Source organism: the organism of the source record quoted next, unplaced genomic scaffold (assembly GCF_019419815.1).
Source record: "Pyrus x bretschneideri cultivar Hongxiangsu unplaced genomic scaffold, Pyrus_bretschneideri_v1 Contig209, whole genome shotgun sequence".
In the NCBI taxonomy this organism is placed as follows: domain Eukaryota; kingdom Viridiplantae; phylum Streptophyta; class Magnoliopsida; order Rosales; family Rosaceae; genus Pyrus; species Pyrus x bretschneideri.
Genome location: NW_025999512.1, coordinates 124222 through 140649, shown reverse-complemented (window position 1 = coordinate 140649; position 16428 = coordinate 124222). Strand labels below are relative to the sequence as shown.

Here is a 16428-nt window from a genome sequence, read left to right as displayed (position 1 = left end):
AATGAAAAAATGTGGATGCCCGTTTCAATTAAAAGGTAAAAAGCTAGCAATTGATGATGATTGGATATTGACAGTAGTTATTGGAGTGCATAATCACACAGTAGCAGGCCATTTGGAGGGTCATTCATTTGCTGGTAGATTATTGCTTAAAGAGACTTCGTTGTTGACTGATTTGTCTAAGAGTTTGGTGCAACCAAAGGAGATTTTGACTACACTAAAATGAAGAGACAAACGAAATGTATCTACATTGAGGACAATTTATAATGCATGTCAACATTTGAGGCTTTTCGAGAAAGGTGGGAGGTCCCAAATGCAGTAATTGATGAGTAAGCTATCTGAGCATAGGTACATTGAGTGGCAAAGAAGTTGCCCAAAGACTAGCCTTTTTTTGGACTTGTTTTGCACACATCCGACCTGTTTGAACAATTCCAGATTCTATTCATGGTATTTTTTTTTTAATAAACTCCCCGTGTTTCGATGCTTTTCTATATTTTTCTGACTAAATTACTCTTGGTTTGATCCTCGGGGAATATGAATTGGGATTTTTTCTGTCTTGTTTTGCTTTAGAATTCGTGCTCTTCTTTTAAATCCACGTCTATGATTTAGTGGTTTTTTTTTTTTTTTTTTTTTTTTCTGTAATAATTACTAAAATATTTTTATCCCTAAGATTTTGGTTGCCCAAATGAGAACCCACCTCTCTACAACTCCTATTTGCCTTCCCTTAATGAAATTTTAGAAAGCATTCTCCATCATCATCTAGCATAACCTCACATACATGCGCTCCTTGCAAAAAAAAAAACCCCAAGGATTTGGACTTGAGGGATGGTTTACTTGAGTAAACTTCTCCATTTTCAATCCCTCCCAAACATGTACATCAGGCTGGAGATTAGAAAACCTCTTTTTTTTTTCTTGGCTTTTAGAAGAGTAATATCATTTGTTAATATTATTTTTTTTAAGAGAAAAGTTTATCTCTAATTATATATGTATATAGGGTTATTTTAGAAATAATAGTGGGTGAGAAAATAGTATTTTAATTTTTTAACTTTTATAGTGAGTGCAAATATAAGGTGGATGAAGAAAGTGGATGGGTATTGTAGCTCTAAAAAAAAATGTCACTATTTTTGTCAGTACATTCCTAATTTACCCCTAAAGTGAAATAGAATTTCGAAAAAACCACTCTCCCCACGCCAAGAACTCACACCGATCAATCACCCCTCGCCGCCATGAAATCATGGCAAGACAACGACCCACCTCCATTGATGGCGATATTACACCAGCGACATTCTCTCGCTTCCTAATCTTCATTTTCTCCTCTTCCATTCTTACCTCGTCATGAAGCCCGATGATCTGCGACAACTTCAACCTTCATATCTGTTGTCGCCAACCTTGTAGGGATGGCTGACGACAATTTGTAGTGTCCTTCTCATTAGAACGAAAAATAGGAAAGTAGAAGAGATAGAAAGAAAAAAGGAGAGGGGAAGGGATAGATGGGTGGGGCTGGGGCGGAGATCGGGAACTCCGGGACCAGAATCTGGGTCAGTTTCCTTAATTATTTTTTTTGTTTTTATTTAATTTATTTTCTGAAAATTTAGGATTAAACGGGTAGATTGTTTGCAACCTGTCAAAAAGATGGCTGCGTGGTAAATAAAGGCCACGTGTCATGTGCTCATTTGTGAGGTACACCAACTGTTTGATAAATTTTTGATTGTGACGGGAACATAGATGATATACCATGTGTTTTTATATAAGTGTTGAGAATTTTTATTTTTTAAGTTATTAATTTTTTAACACATATATCGTACTATTTATATAATAACACGTGATGTACCATTTCGTGTTCTGGTCACATGAAAAAATCTCTCCACCGTCTGGGGGCAGCGGGTACCCAGAAAAATTTCTCCACCCGTAGCGGAGAATCAAATGGCAGGTCTAGTCCACTTTGCTGAAGGCGGCGGAGTTAAAAGCGCCACTCAACCAATTAACAACACTTATCACGCTGAAGTAAACAGAAGATTTTCAGGGGAGGACAGGATCAGAACATAATCCGCACAGAGAGAAGAAAATGGAAAAGGGTAAACGGGAGGTGGTGGTTTCAGCTCTGCAATTCGCTTGCACCGACGACGTCGCCACCAACGTCGCCACCGCCGAAAGGTCTCTCTTCCCTCTTGCTCTTCACCCCTTTAATCTTATTTGATCAATAAATTTGCTGAGTTTTGTTTCTCCCCAATTTATTAAAGTTTGCAATTTGAACTTTTTATGTGTATTTCTGCAACTATAGAACCAAAGGTTATCAGCTTGTTTTCCGTATGTGAACAATTCTTGTACTGGTTTAATTTCTGGGTTGTTCTTCTTTTGCCAATATTACTCCATTTTACTGGTTTTTTACCCAGAACATTGCTCCAGTTGTATAATTATATGTTCGTGTTTGTTTTGCCATTCCTCGCAATGTGGCCAATACTGAAAACCCTTTTGTTAGAGTAAAAGTAAGTGGTTGCTGTGGATTCTATTCGCTTTAAGGCGGATGTCTCTTGATTTCAACTTGACACTGCTTTACTCAGGTACAGTTTGCTTGCTCTGGTTAATAGGCGTTTCCTCGTATTAACCTTTCAACTTTGATCTCATGAATTGGATCATGACGCATCTCCTCAATTACTTAAAGAGTATGCTTTTGAAGATTGTTATGCGTATTGAATCAAAATTTATTGGTTAATATGAAGAAAGTCATTTGCTTACGTGTTCCAAGCTTTTGTTCTATTGTTGGTCGGATTTTGATCAAATGACTGAGAGTGTGGTTTGTGTCTCATTAGATTACTTAAAGAGTATGCATTTGAGCATTCTAGTGCGGTTGTGTAGGGCTTCGAAAGAGGAAGCCCTCTTTTTATGAAAAGAAGGAACTACAGTGCAGTCCCTTCATTGAAACCGTCTATCTTTTAGGTCCTCTTCAAGGATCATCTCTTCAAAAAATTAACTAAATGATTTTTTTTTAGCCATTTAATTTTCATATGGACAACCACGCACACAAGTTTGTGACAAGAGTTCACATGATTTGCTCATGTACAACTAATATCTTCCTGGCTTCATAAGATTTTATTTTTTTATTTTTTATTTTTATTTTTATTTTTATTTATTTTTTATGTGAAGCATATCATGCGATGTCGCGTAGTGGATGATGTTATTTCAGAAAATTGAACCGTTTTAGAATTAGGCTATTACACTTTATTTGAGAGTAACTGAGGATAAATTTTTTTTCCCACCTACACTATATGGATTTGGATCTGGTTTTTGTTTTGGGGTTGGGGGTGGTTAATTTAAACTAAAGAGTTGAGATCCTGAGGGGTCTTGAGGGTCTTGCCTCAGCTGGGTCCTCTCCGGGTCAGCTTTGACCTAAAGTTATGTTTGCCCTTCCCCATGCTCCTGCTTTTTCTCTAAAGCAATATCTTGTGAGTTGAATTTATTATCCTTTTCCATTCAGGTTGGTTAGAGCTGCTCATGCGAAGGGTGCAAATATCATTCTTATACAGGTATGACACTTCAAATCTGGAAGATTTTTTTTTTTCCTAAGTTTTGAACTCTTTTATTTTCCCTTTCTTTTCTTTTCCATGCTTATAGTGATACATCCTCAAAGTTATTAAGAGATAATTCAAATTAGAAGTATATCTGCAGAGCTTAGCCTAAGCGTACAAAGGGTAGAGTAAGAAAATGCATTCAACCTAAGATACTAAGAACTTTGATAAATTCTTTGACACAACTTTTGGACAACAGTCAAGCTTTCATGCTCCTATCCAATAATGGATGTTGCTTCAGTTCATTGATACATTGAAGTTCTGAACAGTGCTGCACAGAGTGCTTGCAACTATTACGTGCATGTAATTTTTGTGGCCTTTTAGCACCTTGTTTTGGGAAGGGATAAAAGAATACGTAATTATGGTAAAACCTAGGCATATAAAGGGGAAAAATAACCCAAATAAATATGGCTTGAGGAGCAAGTTTTCCATAAACATATGATTGAATGCACATTTTGATAGTTTAGGTCCTTTCTGATTGATTGTTGCAGGAACTCTTTGAGGGACATTACTTCTGTCAGGCACAAAGGGAGGACTTCTTTCAGCGAGCAAAGCCTTACAAGAGGCATCCAACCATTCTTAGGTGAGTATTGGAGAATAGCCTTACAACATACCAGGATAATCTTAAAAAAGAATACAGGAAAAAAGAAGAGAAGAAAAGCTTCTTAATTTAATTTGTGCACATTTTTTGGGCAGTAATACTTGTTAAGAATTTTAATTGCAAGCTCTGTAGGATGCAGAAAGTTGCCAAAGAGTTGGGTGTGGTAATACCAGTTAGCTTTTTCGAAGAGGCAAATAATGCCCATTACAATTCAATTGCCATTATCGATGCTGATGGGGCAGATCTTGGACTTTATAGGAAGTCCCACATCCCAGACGGACCAGGTATTCAAGTAGGATAATGTTCCTGTTGTTTAAATTCACCTGTTACCTTTAATAACAGCCACTATTTTTCTGCTGCAGGCTACCAGGAAAAGTTCTACTTCAATCCAGGTGATACTGGATTCAAGGTCGGTGCTTCAGACAATTACAATCTATACTTAATGCTATTTAGCGTGCTTTTGATGGTGATTAATGTAGTGTTGTTGTTAAGCAGGTTTTCAAGACCAAGTTCGCAACTATTGGAGTTGGTGAGCAAATTTTAAAGTAGATGCTTCCCTAATTTGATGATTTTTAAGGGGGCACCAGTTGCCCAATTCAAGGGCTGGCCATATCTATAATATTCTGTGGGCTTTATTTGAACTCTGCAATCTTTCTGTACTGGATAGTAAAAATCATCTGGAGCTTTGTGTGTTTGACCAATGGTATACGTAATGTGAAGACTAGAACCTAAATCTGCTAGTACTTCATTTTGTATCAGCAATTTGCTGGGATCAATGGTTTCCCGAGGCTGCCCGGGCTTTGGTTCTTCAAGGTGCTGAGATATTGTTTTACCCTACTGCTATTGGTTCCGAACCTCAAGATGGAGGTCTTGATTCTCGTGATCACTGGAGGCGAGTGATGCAAGGGCATGCTGGGGCTAATGTGGTAAGTTTATTCATAGTAGTTTGGCTACTGGCTTCTTTCTTTTTTCTCCTTCTTTTTGGCACTAAGTAGGGCGGAGGAGCAGACTACTGTTTTGACTTGGAAAGCATTTTTATTAGTCTAGGTTAGCTTGTATTTCCTTGTCCATTTGGCTATATCTGGAGTTAAAGTTTATTTTCTTTATTATTTATTCTCTAAACTCTCGACGTCCTTGGATCAACAATGGCCAGTCATACGATGCAACATAAAAGGGGGACAATTCGAGATCTGTTTCGTACTGAATTCTTTTCAAGGAAACTAATCTAGTTTTGATGAACTTCAGGTCCCTGTAGTAACTTCAAATCGCATAGGAAAGGAGATAATTGAGACCGAGCATGGAAAGAGTGAGATCACTTTCTACGGTAACTCTTTTATAGCAGGTATGTTTCTCTGGTTTTCTGTTTTCTCTGGTTTTATGGAAGTTGAAACTACATCCATATAGTCTATCTTTTGTTAATGTTGGATGTGAATTATTAAGAAGTAGTTGGATTTGCATAATTCATTGTCCAGGACCCACTGGTGAAATTGTTGCAACTGCTAATGATAAAGAGGAAGCTGTGCTTGTAGCACACTTTGACCTAGACAAAATCAAATGGAAGAGACATAGCTGGGGAGTATTCCGCGACCGCCGCCCAGATTTATACAAGGTGCTACTGACATCAGATGGCAGCAATTCCCCTTTGTGATCATTCGTTTTGACAGTGCTTGTTGTAGAATTAATAAAGGACTTCCAAGGTACGGTCCCTCGTACGATTGGAGGATTTAGGATTTACTTTTGAGGAAGAAATTTTCTCTAGTGAAGTATTATTGGATGATCATCTCTATTTGCTCGTCTAAATCTTGAAGGTATCCGGTATTTATTGAGAATGAGATTATCATATTTCTTATTTAGTATGCTATTATATCGCTTCTGGTTAAATTCATTTGTGTTGTTTAATTATACAAAGACATTTGAACCTAATACCTCTCACAAGTAAAGGGGAATACTACTAAACCGTAATACTAAATGAACGGATAAAAATTAAAGTAGGTGTGAACAAAGCTTATGACAGAATAATAAGTTGGGAACTTGTATATCTCTGCTCGCTCAGATTTGGATTTAATGAAAGATTATGCATTGTGTTTCTTATTACACATGGTTATATTAAACTTTCTTCAGGCCTCACGTGGTTCTTTGCATTAATTGAACTTTTTATTCGACATTTTAATAATCTTTCAACTCATTCATCGACTCATGTTGAACCATTGATTTCAAATCGTGAATTACGTATTTTCAATTTATATTTTTCTGATAATTGTATCTTATAAACTTTCGTATTTTTTTTGTTCAAACATAAGATTCATTGATAGACCCGGGTACATTGGGGAGGCCGAGTAACCATGAGTGCAGATAGACCCGGGGTCCGCCATAAATAGAAGGCCTCTTCGTGCTCTAGCTCACCTGGGAATCCCTACCAGTAAATTCAGTCACACTAAGATGACCATCCAAGGATACAATGCGGACTCCAAAAGAGCGATTGGTAAGATTCTCCTTAAGTGTCAGTTGGCAGACTTGAAGTCTGAAATCACGTGTTATGTGATTGATAACGACACGTCCTACAATCTACTGCTGGGAAGGCCTTGGGTCACACTCTCGAGATCTGCTACACTTTGAAGTCGTGGATCCGGAACAAAATAAATTAGGGGAACATTATCCTTGCTCCAAATTTCTACAAGGATCCTTCACGAAGAGAGGACCCAACACCTGTAACATAGTAGGCTTAGGAAGCAACTCAGATGAAGAGCTTAACTTCCCACAATAAGAAGAAAAGCCTAAGGTGGTAGACCAGATGCAACTCAGAAAAGGGAAGACACTACCCGAACATCAACCCCCAATAGCCAAGGACAAAGGAAAAGAGAAGTGGATTGAGATTGAAGAGGATGCCATCTCTCGGCTCTTCAGGATGGCTCCTCTGGAGGGTCGTATCTATCTGAAAGATCAGACAACATATATTGCTCACTCTATGTTTGTTCATCTGCCAATTTCCTCCTGTTGGAACAATGTCACTTATGGGAGGCCAATGACAGGATAGAACTATCTTTATGATATCCCAAGTGCCCTCACATAATTAGTGAATTACGCATATCGAAGTACTGTGGGTTGCTGGCCCAGCTCAACGTTATGGTCAAATCCAGGTTGCTGCCTTTATATCTGCCCCACGCCGCTCTGTTCCGTCAAGCGGTAAGGATCTCGCCCGAAAGTGATGTGCTTACAAATGAAACCTTGCTAGTAGTTCATCAAACTTCATGAGCTCACAAATAGGTCTCTTGCCCTACCGTATGGCAAAGGTACTAAACTACTAGATTGGCCCTGAGATTGAATAAGGGTCATTCTTTATAGATCAGATCTGCAACGCTTACTGATTCAATCACAGCCGATACACATTCAATTGCAAACAGAACACTGGTTAATTGAACAATTAGCAAATTTGTACCCCTAACGGCCTATTATTTAGCAGCTGATTCTAGACCAGCCAATTCAATTGCAGCTATTTCAAAAAAACTGCCTATTATGGCTATGTAAAAGGACCAGCTTCCCAGAAAGGTTAATGCCCTAGGATTGGATTCATACCCATATGGAACTGGGTGAGGGATTCCTTGAAACCAGAGCAAGAACCTAAAAAGCGATAACAAGCTAAAAGGCGCATCTCTCTAAGCCAAGATCGTTCGCTCCTCAGCAATTGATCCAAAAAGTCCCACAGCTCCTTCTTAGGCGAGCGAAGTGAGCTCCGTTGGACGTTGGAAGAAAGAAGCTAATAAAGTCATAGAAGATCCCGAAAGAGGTGAATTGCTAGAAAGTTTATCAAATCCGATTTGACGACTAGCTTTACTTGATAGAGTTACCTTCCATGCCTGGTTAAGTTCGCCCTTAGGGGAAAAAGCCTTTCCTTGCCTTACCAGACAGTAAGAATTTAATTGCCTTGAAAACAAAATAGAAGTACTACTTTGGATACGCTACGATTTGCATCTCTCATTAAACTTTTATAATACAATCTATGTCCCATTCCTTTAGTTTTAGCTTTCTTCATTGAGTAAAAGGAAATTAGCTTTTCAAATAGAAGGCATATGATAGCTCATTCCCGAACTTATTTATATCGTAAGAGAGAAAAAGAACCTTCTATGCCCAATGACTACCATGCTTTCCTTTGGTCAACAACCAACCATAACTCACTATAATTCTTCACTACTCGTACAGGAAGGTAAGAAAAACTTGCTTTTTTGGAGGGAATCAAAATGACGTAAATCCCAATTTTATGACCCAGGAACAGATTTTGCTATTACAAGTAGAAATAGAATTACAACTCAAAAGGGAAAAGCAACTAGAAAAGGAAAAGCTATTAAAACTAGAAAAGCTATTAAAATTACAAGTAGAAAAGGAAAAGCTATTAAAAACGCTTGAGTTGCTGCCTTGTGAAAACAAACATCATATGTAAGTAAGTAGCATCTCAAATAGAAATATCCCTTAATGAGTATTCATACATCTCCTCAGAGGCAGCGTTCGGCGGCTTCTTTGTCTTAATCTAAGCCTCGGGTGCATCTTGACCAACCAATGCCAAACAGGAGGGCTAGGCTTGGCCCACCATTTCACAGGGTTGATGCCACAAAATGAGTATTGTTGGCGTGAATCACAAAGTCTTTTGCCCTTCGCACACATTTGTTGATTAGCCGACAATGTGCGAAAAGACTCAAATAAAGAAAAAAGGGTTGAATTTCCTCAGTAGCCCAAAGTATGCAGGAGCTCGCTCCAAAGAAGGAAGAAAAACAATAGCTCGGGAATTTATATCTCAAGAAGTCGGAATGCGAGAGTTGGGTCATTTCGAATTATATTATGACTCTTGATAGGAAAGGCAGTGAGATGAATCTTCTTGGCAATTGGGAGAGAAAGATGCCTTCCGGGACAACCTCCAAAACTTGACCACCGGATGCTCGCATTCCACTTCCCACACATAAATACCATGGCAACATCACCTTCGGTGCCTTATGTCAAGTGCAAAGTAATAGTGGAAACTAACTTCATTGAACCTATAATATCAAAGGGAAGAATAGGCAGAAGAGGTCCCTCTAACCGTGGTACATGATGTCGTTTGATCTCGGCATTCATTAATAGCTTATGGAGAGCCCTAAACAAAGAAAATAGAGATATTTTTAGAGAATCTGCAGGATTTTATGGCTCGGCAGTCCCCCGAGTGGGTTAGTTACCCACTACCTTGTTTATTGATAGAAAAAACAAGATTTCATTGTATAAGCACAACTGGTTGTATATGGGAGCATGACCGTTGGAGGAAGGTGTGGCCTCTTAGCTCGTCCACATCTGCCCAACTGGACTGAGAACCCACCATTGGTTTTCATAGCTTTTTTGAAATGGTCTGTCATCCAAGCTTCCCCTATTGCACAAGAATATCGGGCTAGTTCCAGGGCTCGCGGGGATTCTCGTGTAATTGAGCCTCCACCTTTACCCGGACCTTCAACCCTTCTAACTGTCTCGAATTCCGATTCATTCGTAGTAAAGCTTTGCACTTTTACGGGAGCTGGGTACGTATCCCTTCAACATTGTACCCCGAAACCCTTATTTTCATTTACTGTATTGTATGGTTGATTGCATTATCTATCATCTGGTTCGTAAGCTGATGTTGCTCACTTGACAAGAGCTTGTTTTCTGGGATTTCGAATTGAAGTTGGTAGATGTAAGGTTGAGAAGCAATGGTGAAAGAAGGGCAGGTTCTGAACGAAGTGAAGACTTTATTTGCCCACCATCATCAAGAAAGTTGTGAAGCAAAGACGTTTATCCAGTAAAATGGTGGCTATGGGGATAAAGTTTTTGAGGCAGACGCACACTTTCAATGCCTTTCTTTCAGAACCTAGGTCTCGATTAGAGGTCGATCAACTAAAAGAGAAACGAGATTCTTCAGTTATGAGCACGAAGACAAACACCCATCCCATCTCGTTGCGAGGAGCTTTTTAGCAAGCTGATATAGCCCACGGTAGGGAAAGGAAGATGATCAATTAATACCCATCCCTACCGTGGGCTATACCTGGTAGGGAAATCAGAACAATGGAGATCATAAGATGATCAATAAATAAGACCAGGTATAGCCCACGGTAGTGGAATCTCTTGGAAATCCACCGAGGAAGGAACAAGCCGAAGTGATTAGGCTGTGGATTGGGCTTTAAGATCATCACTTGGTAACTAACAACGGTACGTGCCATCGATTCCCTGGTCGCATTGATACGGGGGCAGGAATTAAGGGTAGCTTCACCTAACACTCAACATTGGCCAAATGGGCACCATTTGTATAGAAAACCTACGTTTTATTTCATAACCTCAGACTACTTTGTTAGAGTGGAAAAACACGACTAGAACTCTTGAAATAAAGTCTGTGTTTCCTGGATCTGGAAAGAACTGCCTCTGCTTAGCATTCACAGCGGATTCTTGAACTAACAACCTTGTTAGCAAGCGCTTTCGCTTCGTACCTTGATTTTTTTCTTTCAAACCAACCTTGACTATTGAGATTATCCATATTCTTTTCCGAATCGAAATAAAACTAGTATCCACCTTCTTCCTTTGCCAGTATCCTATGATCTCTTGACTAAGTCATTTCACAATAAGCACTGAGAACATGGGCTCGTACCGTGCTACTGCTTTGACCTAGGATTTTTTTCCTCACATCGGATTTTGAACTGGAAAACTGAAGCTTGCGAGATTGCTCGATACCCTTTGCACTGTTTGCAAGCCTTTTCCCCTTGGATAGATAGCGTTGTGAAAGAGAGAAGGATTCAAGAGATTGAGATCGATCTCCCTTCCCCTCTTTCAAGATCAGATCGAGAGTTCTAACAGAACGAGCATTCGCTCTACTTCTTCTTCCCTCTTCAAGCTGCGTAGCGTATATAAGAGAAATAGTGACTCGTGCATCTTTTCTTCTTTTAGATAGGCAATAGAAGCAAGCATAAGTGGAAATGATCAATGACTTGAGTTTAGTTCTTAAGTTCGAGCGGGGGTAACATTTCGGTCTTAAGCAAAGCCGTCATGCCTGTATTGTTCAGTCAGTTGTATATTGGTAAGCATGATTGTAGAAATACAAATAGGCGAATAGCTGTTTTCATCAGGAATTTAGTTAGAAACAAGGCTAATAACTAGAGGGCAATGGTATTTCTTTCAGAACTTTAGCCAAGTAATCACCATCTCTGGCCGACTCTCTTTCAATGGTGTTGGGAAAACAGCCTTAGAAGAAACCGCTACAAGGTACGAAAGTTACTTAAAGGACTAAGAAGAGCTAACAGACCACAGGCTATTAGGGGAAGCCCAGAGCCCCCAGATAACCGCTGCTCAGCCAGAATAAAGAGGGACCACAAAGTGGCATACATACATGGCCAATCAAGAACAATTTCATCACCCACCCCGGCTCAGATTCAGGCAATACAAAGCTATCTGGATCTTCCATAGCCTCCTTGAGAATCTATATTTGTGAAAATGAAGCAATCTTTGTGAGGTTAGATAACCTTAATCCATGTTTGGGCTCGGGCCAAAGGCATCTTATGAAGAATTAGGGTTCGAGCTGTGCTGATTCCTTGATTCGAATCATTCTTTCTTGTCTCAAGGGCCGCCTGCATAGCAATCAATCGTCGTTGGCGCTTCCTACTCCTGCGGCTAACAAGAGTGCTCCATTCTCCTTGAATATATCTTTCACCATATTTTAAGTCTTCCTTGCTCTTCCGATGCTAGAACTAAATAGGTTATGTTTGGTGAGATCTCAGCTATCAAGCAAAGAATATCTCCAACTATTACAAGGATTTGAGGTGACCACAGGTTGCTTAGGACAATCTAAAACTCTTTTTTTTGGAAAGGAGGATTTCGGCTTCTTTATTCCCGAGTGCCAATTCGATCTTGCGATTGCCCTCCTTTATTTGGGGCCACCTCTGGATAAAGCCATCTTTCAATCCACGTGGATGAGTTTGATGGGGTTAAAGAGGTGGCTAGTGGGGCTACTTGGGACGACCCAGCTTCAGAGAAGGCGACTGCATTAGTGGACGGCACAGTCCCTGATTCGATGGGCAGCGGTGGAGCTTGACGCTCAGGAGTCTGATTTACTTCTATTTTGATGAAAAAATGAGGTACTTTCGCCAACTACCCAAGTCTGATTCAAAATTTTGTATTGAAGAGGGACCGACATCACCCATGTGCTGCCCTTGGTTAACTGTCTCATTTTTTCCCGGCATATTCATTACCGTTCCGTCAAAGATCCTGAAAGCGGCTAGAAAAAAAAAAAACCAAAAAGAGCCATCCTTCACGGGCTAAGCCCTTACTCAACAGGACTTTTCTCCTAAGAGAGAACCCTATTTTCGAAAGTAGGGACTGAAAAAAATCCATGGAGGCAAGTTTTAGACAAAAAAGATAGAAAAGACTGGACACTGTTGTTACAAAGAGGAAAGGCATCACAACTTTGGCCCTATCTTAAGAAGCGATCGAAATAACTCTTGCATGTTCACAACAGTTAAGTAAATCAGCTTCCACCACCACAACCTCAGCGGTCATGATGACAACATCCCCCAGAATTCAATTTGAGGGTTTCTAGTGAAGGTATATTAAAGACTGGGGCTTCCGCAACACCCCATGGGGAGCCATACAAAAAAAGTATGACCACCGCTTCTTAAAGATAGATCAAATCCGCATTTCAAAAGCCTGGGGATCATGTCCTTTGGACTACTTTAGTAAAGGGAGAATGGCAACTGGGCTCTGCAGTGGTAGAACCTGGTAAACCGGACGTACTGAAAAGAAACATTTTCTTCTCTTATGAAATTCCTGACTAGTCGTAGTTAGCCTAAGGACCAGAATAAGAGGTTTCAGCGTATCAGGGCTGCTAGGCTCCTTTCTCATGGGAGAGGTTCACATCCAACTCTGCTTGGTACCTGGTCATTGGCACCATCTTCTAACTCGTTAAGCGTAAATGGCCTATATAAGATAACTCTGATCGTCTCTTACTTCTAACTCAAGTTATTAGCCCCCTACTGACTACCATGGCAGGAGAAGCTGTGAAGTAATTTAATAGCTCGACTGAGACGGTTACGAAGAAAAGGCACTCGACTACGATAAGAAGAGACTACGCAGTAGTGTGGCGGGGTTGGTTTTGGATCTCTAACACCACGACTTTTGTTTCATAACACCTTGGGTGATAAGGCACACAAAGGGTAAGGGGAAGCCAGACGTACCGGGCTAAGGGTCCGCGGGAAGACCTTATGAACAAAATAAAGAATCAGTGAAGCAAAACTTTCGAGTGATGAAGTAGCTCGACCGTGAGTAAAAGGTGAACTGTGTAAAAGTATGGTTCCCAAGCATGATAATTATAAGCAGGTTGTTGATGAGGAGTGGAATGATTTTGACTTAGACATTGTGTCCAAGTTGAGTAATTTGTCTGGGAAGCTGTATGAATAGAATAAATGAGTTTTTGGTCCATAGAAAGAAGAGGATTTTGGCCAGAATGCAAGGGATGGCTATTTGTAGAAGATATTCTCATTTCTTAATTCAACTAGAGCATAATTATCAGAAGGAGTATGAAATTTTTCTGGATCAGGAGAACTTGTTTTGGAAACAGAAGTCCTTGGTTACAAGGTGGGGACAGAAATACAAAGTTCTTTCACATTTCCACTCTTTTAAGGAGAAGAAGAAACAAGATTGAAAGGTTGAAGACTAGTGATAAAATTTAGGTTAATGATAAGGAGGCTATCAATAACTTAGTTGTGGAATACTTTACCTTTTTCTTGAGCTTAATTCTGATTCCATGGTTATGGATTTACCTAGATTATTTCCTGTCATTGAACCTGTTGATCTGAGGTAGGAATGTGTTTGAAGAAGAAATTAAAGATGCTCTATTCTCTATTGGCCCACTCAAAGCCCAGGGCCTGATGGGTACCTTGCTATTTTCTTCCATAACTGTTGGAATAGTTGTAAGGAGGACATTATCAAGCTGGTTTTGAGCTGTTTCTCTTCCGGAGACTCTCAATGACACAATTATTGCCTTGGTTCCCACCGCTTGAGGGCTTTACTCACTCTGCAGAACATATAATTGAACAAGAGTTTCCGACATTCCAGCAACCCCACGGAAGATGCCCCTGTTGGTTGGCTATTATTAGTATAGGTTTGAAACGGCTATAACAACGTATTTATATTAAACTTAAACCACTCATGAAAAAGAAAGGTCAGCTTCAGTGACTTAATCCTATGGTTTAGCTACTTCTGGTCATTGCGAAAGTCTTTTTTTACTCGAGGTACTTAGTGTTATTGGATGCTCGGATTGTAAGGCTAAGAAGAGCAAGAATCTATTATGCCTTTCACTCAGTTATTAACCAGTAATAGAATAGGAATTTGACTGGATTGAGATTCGTGGTGCTTACACCTCTAAAGTCAGCCTCACTCAACAATTCCTCGATACCAAAGCAAAAGTTTTCTTTCGATCCCAAGGAGTTAATTACCTATTATAGTTGGCTATTCTAATGATAGAGAGATTAGGGGAATATACTAATTGAGAAGAGAGAGTCAGACCCTAAATGTTTACGTGACAGAGAGGAGATATGCTAGTGAGATGCACAGGTGTATGAGTTCTGAGATGTGTAGGTAGAAAGAGAAGAAGCCATTCCAACTGGTCCGTAAGGGCGACGAAAGGTAGGATGCCCCTGTTTGGCTTTTGTTTTTGAAACAGGGTTTGCTGTTAAGCCAACCCTCCATATCTGGACTCTAGTTCAAGTCAACAGTGGCAAAGATTGCCCACTTCACTTCGCTTCACTTCCACCTCACTTCGTTTACTTCGTAACCTCATGTTTACACAAAATGTTGTTGTGAAGGAATTCCCACTATGGTCTCCAGAGAACAATCCTAACCCAAATCTTGGAAAACAGTTCATAATCCTGCCTTCAATCTCTGCAAGCGGAGGGTTTCGCACTTAACCAGCGGGAGATTGCTCAACCATACCATTAGGGAGAGGGGATTGATACGATCTTGAGCGTCAGGCGAAGCCGAGACACATCCATACTAGAAGCCATTCAAACTTCCAGCAAAAGGACTTGAGGGTGACCTAACTAAGTCCATCTTGTTGGAAAAATCTCCATTTCATTAAGCTAAACCGAGCCTACTCGCTAAGCAATGGGCCTGTCTTCCTGGTTGGTACATCTTGCCTAGTTTGATCAATGGGAGGAACGAAGTGAAGAAACAAACCCATTAGATTCTTCCATCTTGCTAACTAAATAAATGGCATCTCGTATTCTTACCTCGCATTTGGCGCCTTCTACTTTCATTCACGACCCAAGCTTCGATTTCAATCTGAACTAAATCACCCTATCCAAATCAAGATCAGAAACGGACCGTATTTATTGTTAGAACATTGTAGATCCAGGGGCAACATAGATCCAAGGGCCAGAAACATTGTATTTATTGTCAGAACCCGTGTTCACCGCGCTCTGAGACACCCGAAAAAACTTGTATTTTCCGGGGAAAAAAGAGGGCTATAAGTAGGCCGTTTGCTATTGCTATAAGGGCTGCTCGCCTTTATACGGCTTGGCTTCGATATCGCTCCTATGTAGTGGTCGGCCTATAAAGTAGTATTCCTGCCATACTAGAATGCCTATTATCTAGTGCTAGAAGCTTCGCCAGAAGCAAGCAAGACGAGGCCGCTCTGCTTCGTAGACAAGGCTCGTTCCGTACTTTACTTACGAGCTCGTGTAGTACTCGCCCCTATCTCTAAAGGGGCTTATGCACTCCACTCGCTGTTTACTAAACGAACGTTAGAGCGAGCGAGCGAAGCCTTCAATTTAGTGGCTTCCCCCCTTATCCTTCTAGCTTTTCTTGAAGGTAGTCCTTTGGTCTATGGGCTTTGAAAAAGTATTTTGCCCTAGAGTGGATAAAGTTATTAAAGAACTGAACAATGTCTTGCTCCGCCAGATAGGAAGGGCAGCAGAAAGCATAAGGATCGCAGGTCAATACATACAGTTAGCTGGGAGACCATCCATCTGTCAACCAAAAAAAGAGGGTTGATTGGGCATCTAGAGCCTTAGGCGATGGAATGAAGCCTGCCTTCTCAAGCAAGTTTGGCTGCTGGCCTACAACCCCAGTTCCATATGGATCGACTGGATCAAAGCTAGATATATCAAATCCAAATCGATATGGGACTATTTCCTTCCAACTGGCTGTTCTCCTGTGTGGAAGAATATATGCAAGCTGATCCCCAAAGCAAAGCTATTCATTTTACATGTCATTGGTGATGGATCGATCACTAAA

The 16428-nt window shown here is 40.2% G+C and overlaps 1 protein-coding gene across 1 annotated transcript; it reads left to right on the top strand.

The window, feature by feature from the left end:
* The first annotated feature begins 1824 nt into the window (after positions 1-1824).
* On the top strand, positions 1825-6013 carry LOC125477259 (N-carbamoylputrescine amidase). The gene is made up of 9 exons (XM_048584205.1): positions 1825-2151; positions 3473-3521; positions 4055-4146; positions 4297-4448; positions 4527-4573; positions 4660-4693; positions 4924-5090; positions 5410-5506; positions 5637-6013. The coding sequence occupies exons 1-9, from the start codon at positions 2063-2065 to the stop codon at positions 5810-5812; spliced, it is 903 nt and encodes a 300-aa protein (XP_048440162.1). The 5' UTR covers positions 1825-2062; the 3' UTR covers positions 5813-6013.
* Positions 6014-16428: the final 10415 nt, after the last annotated feature.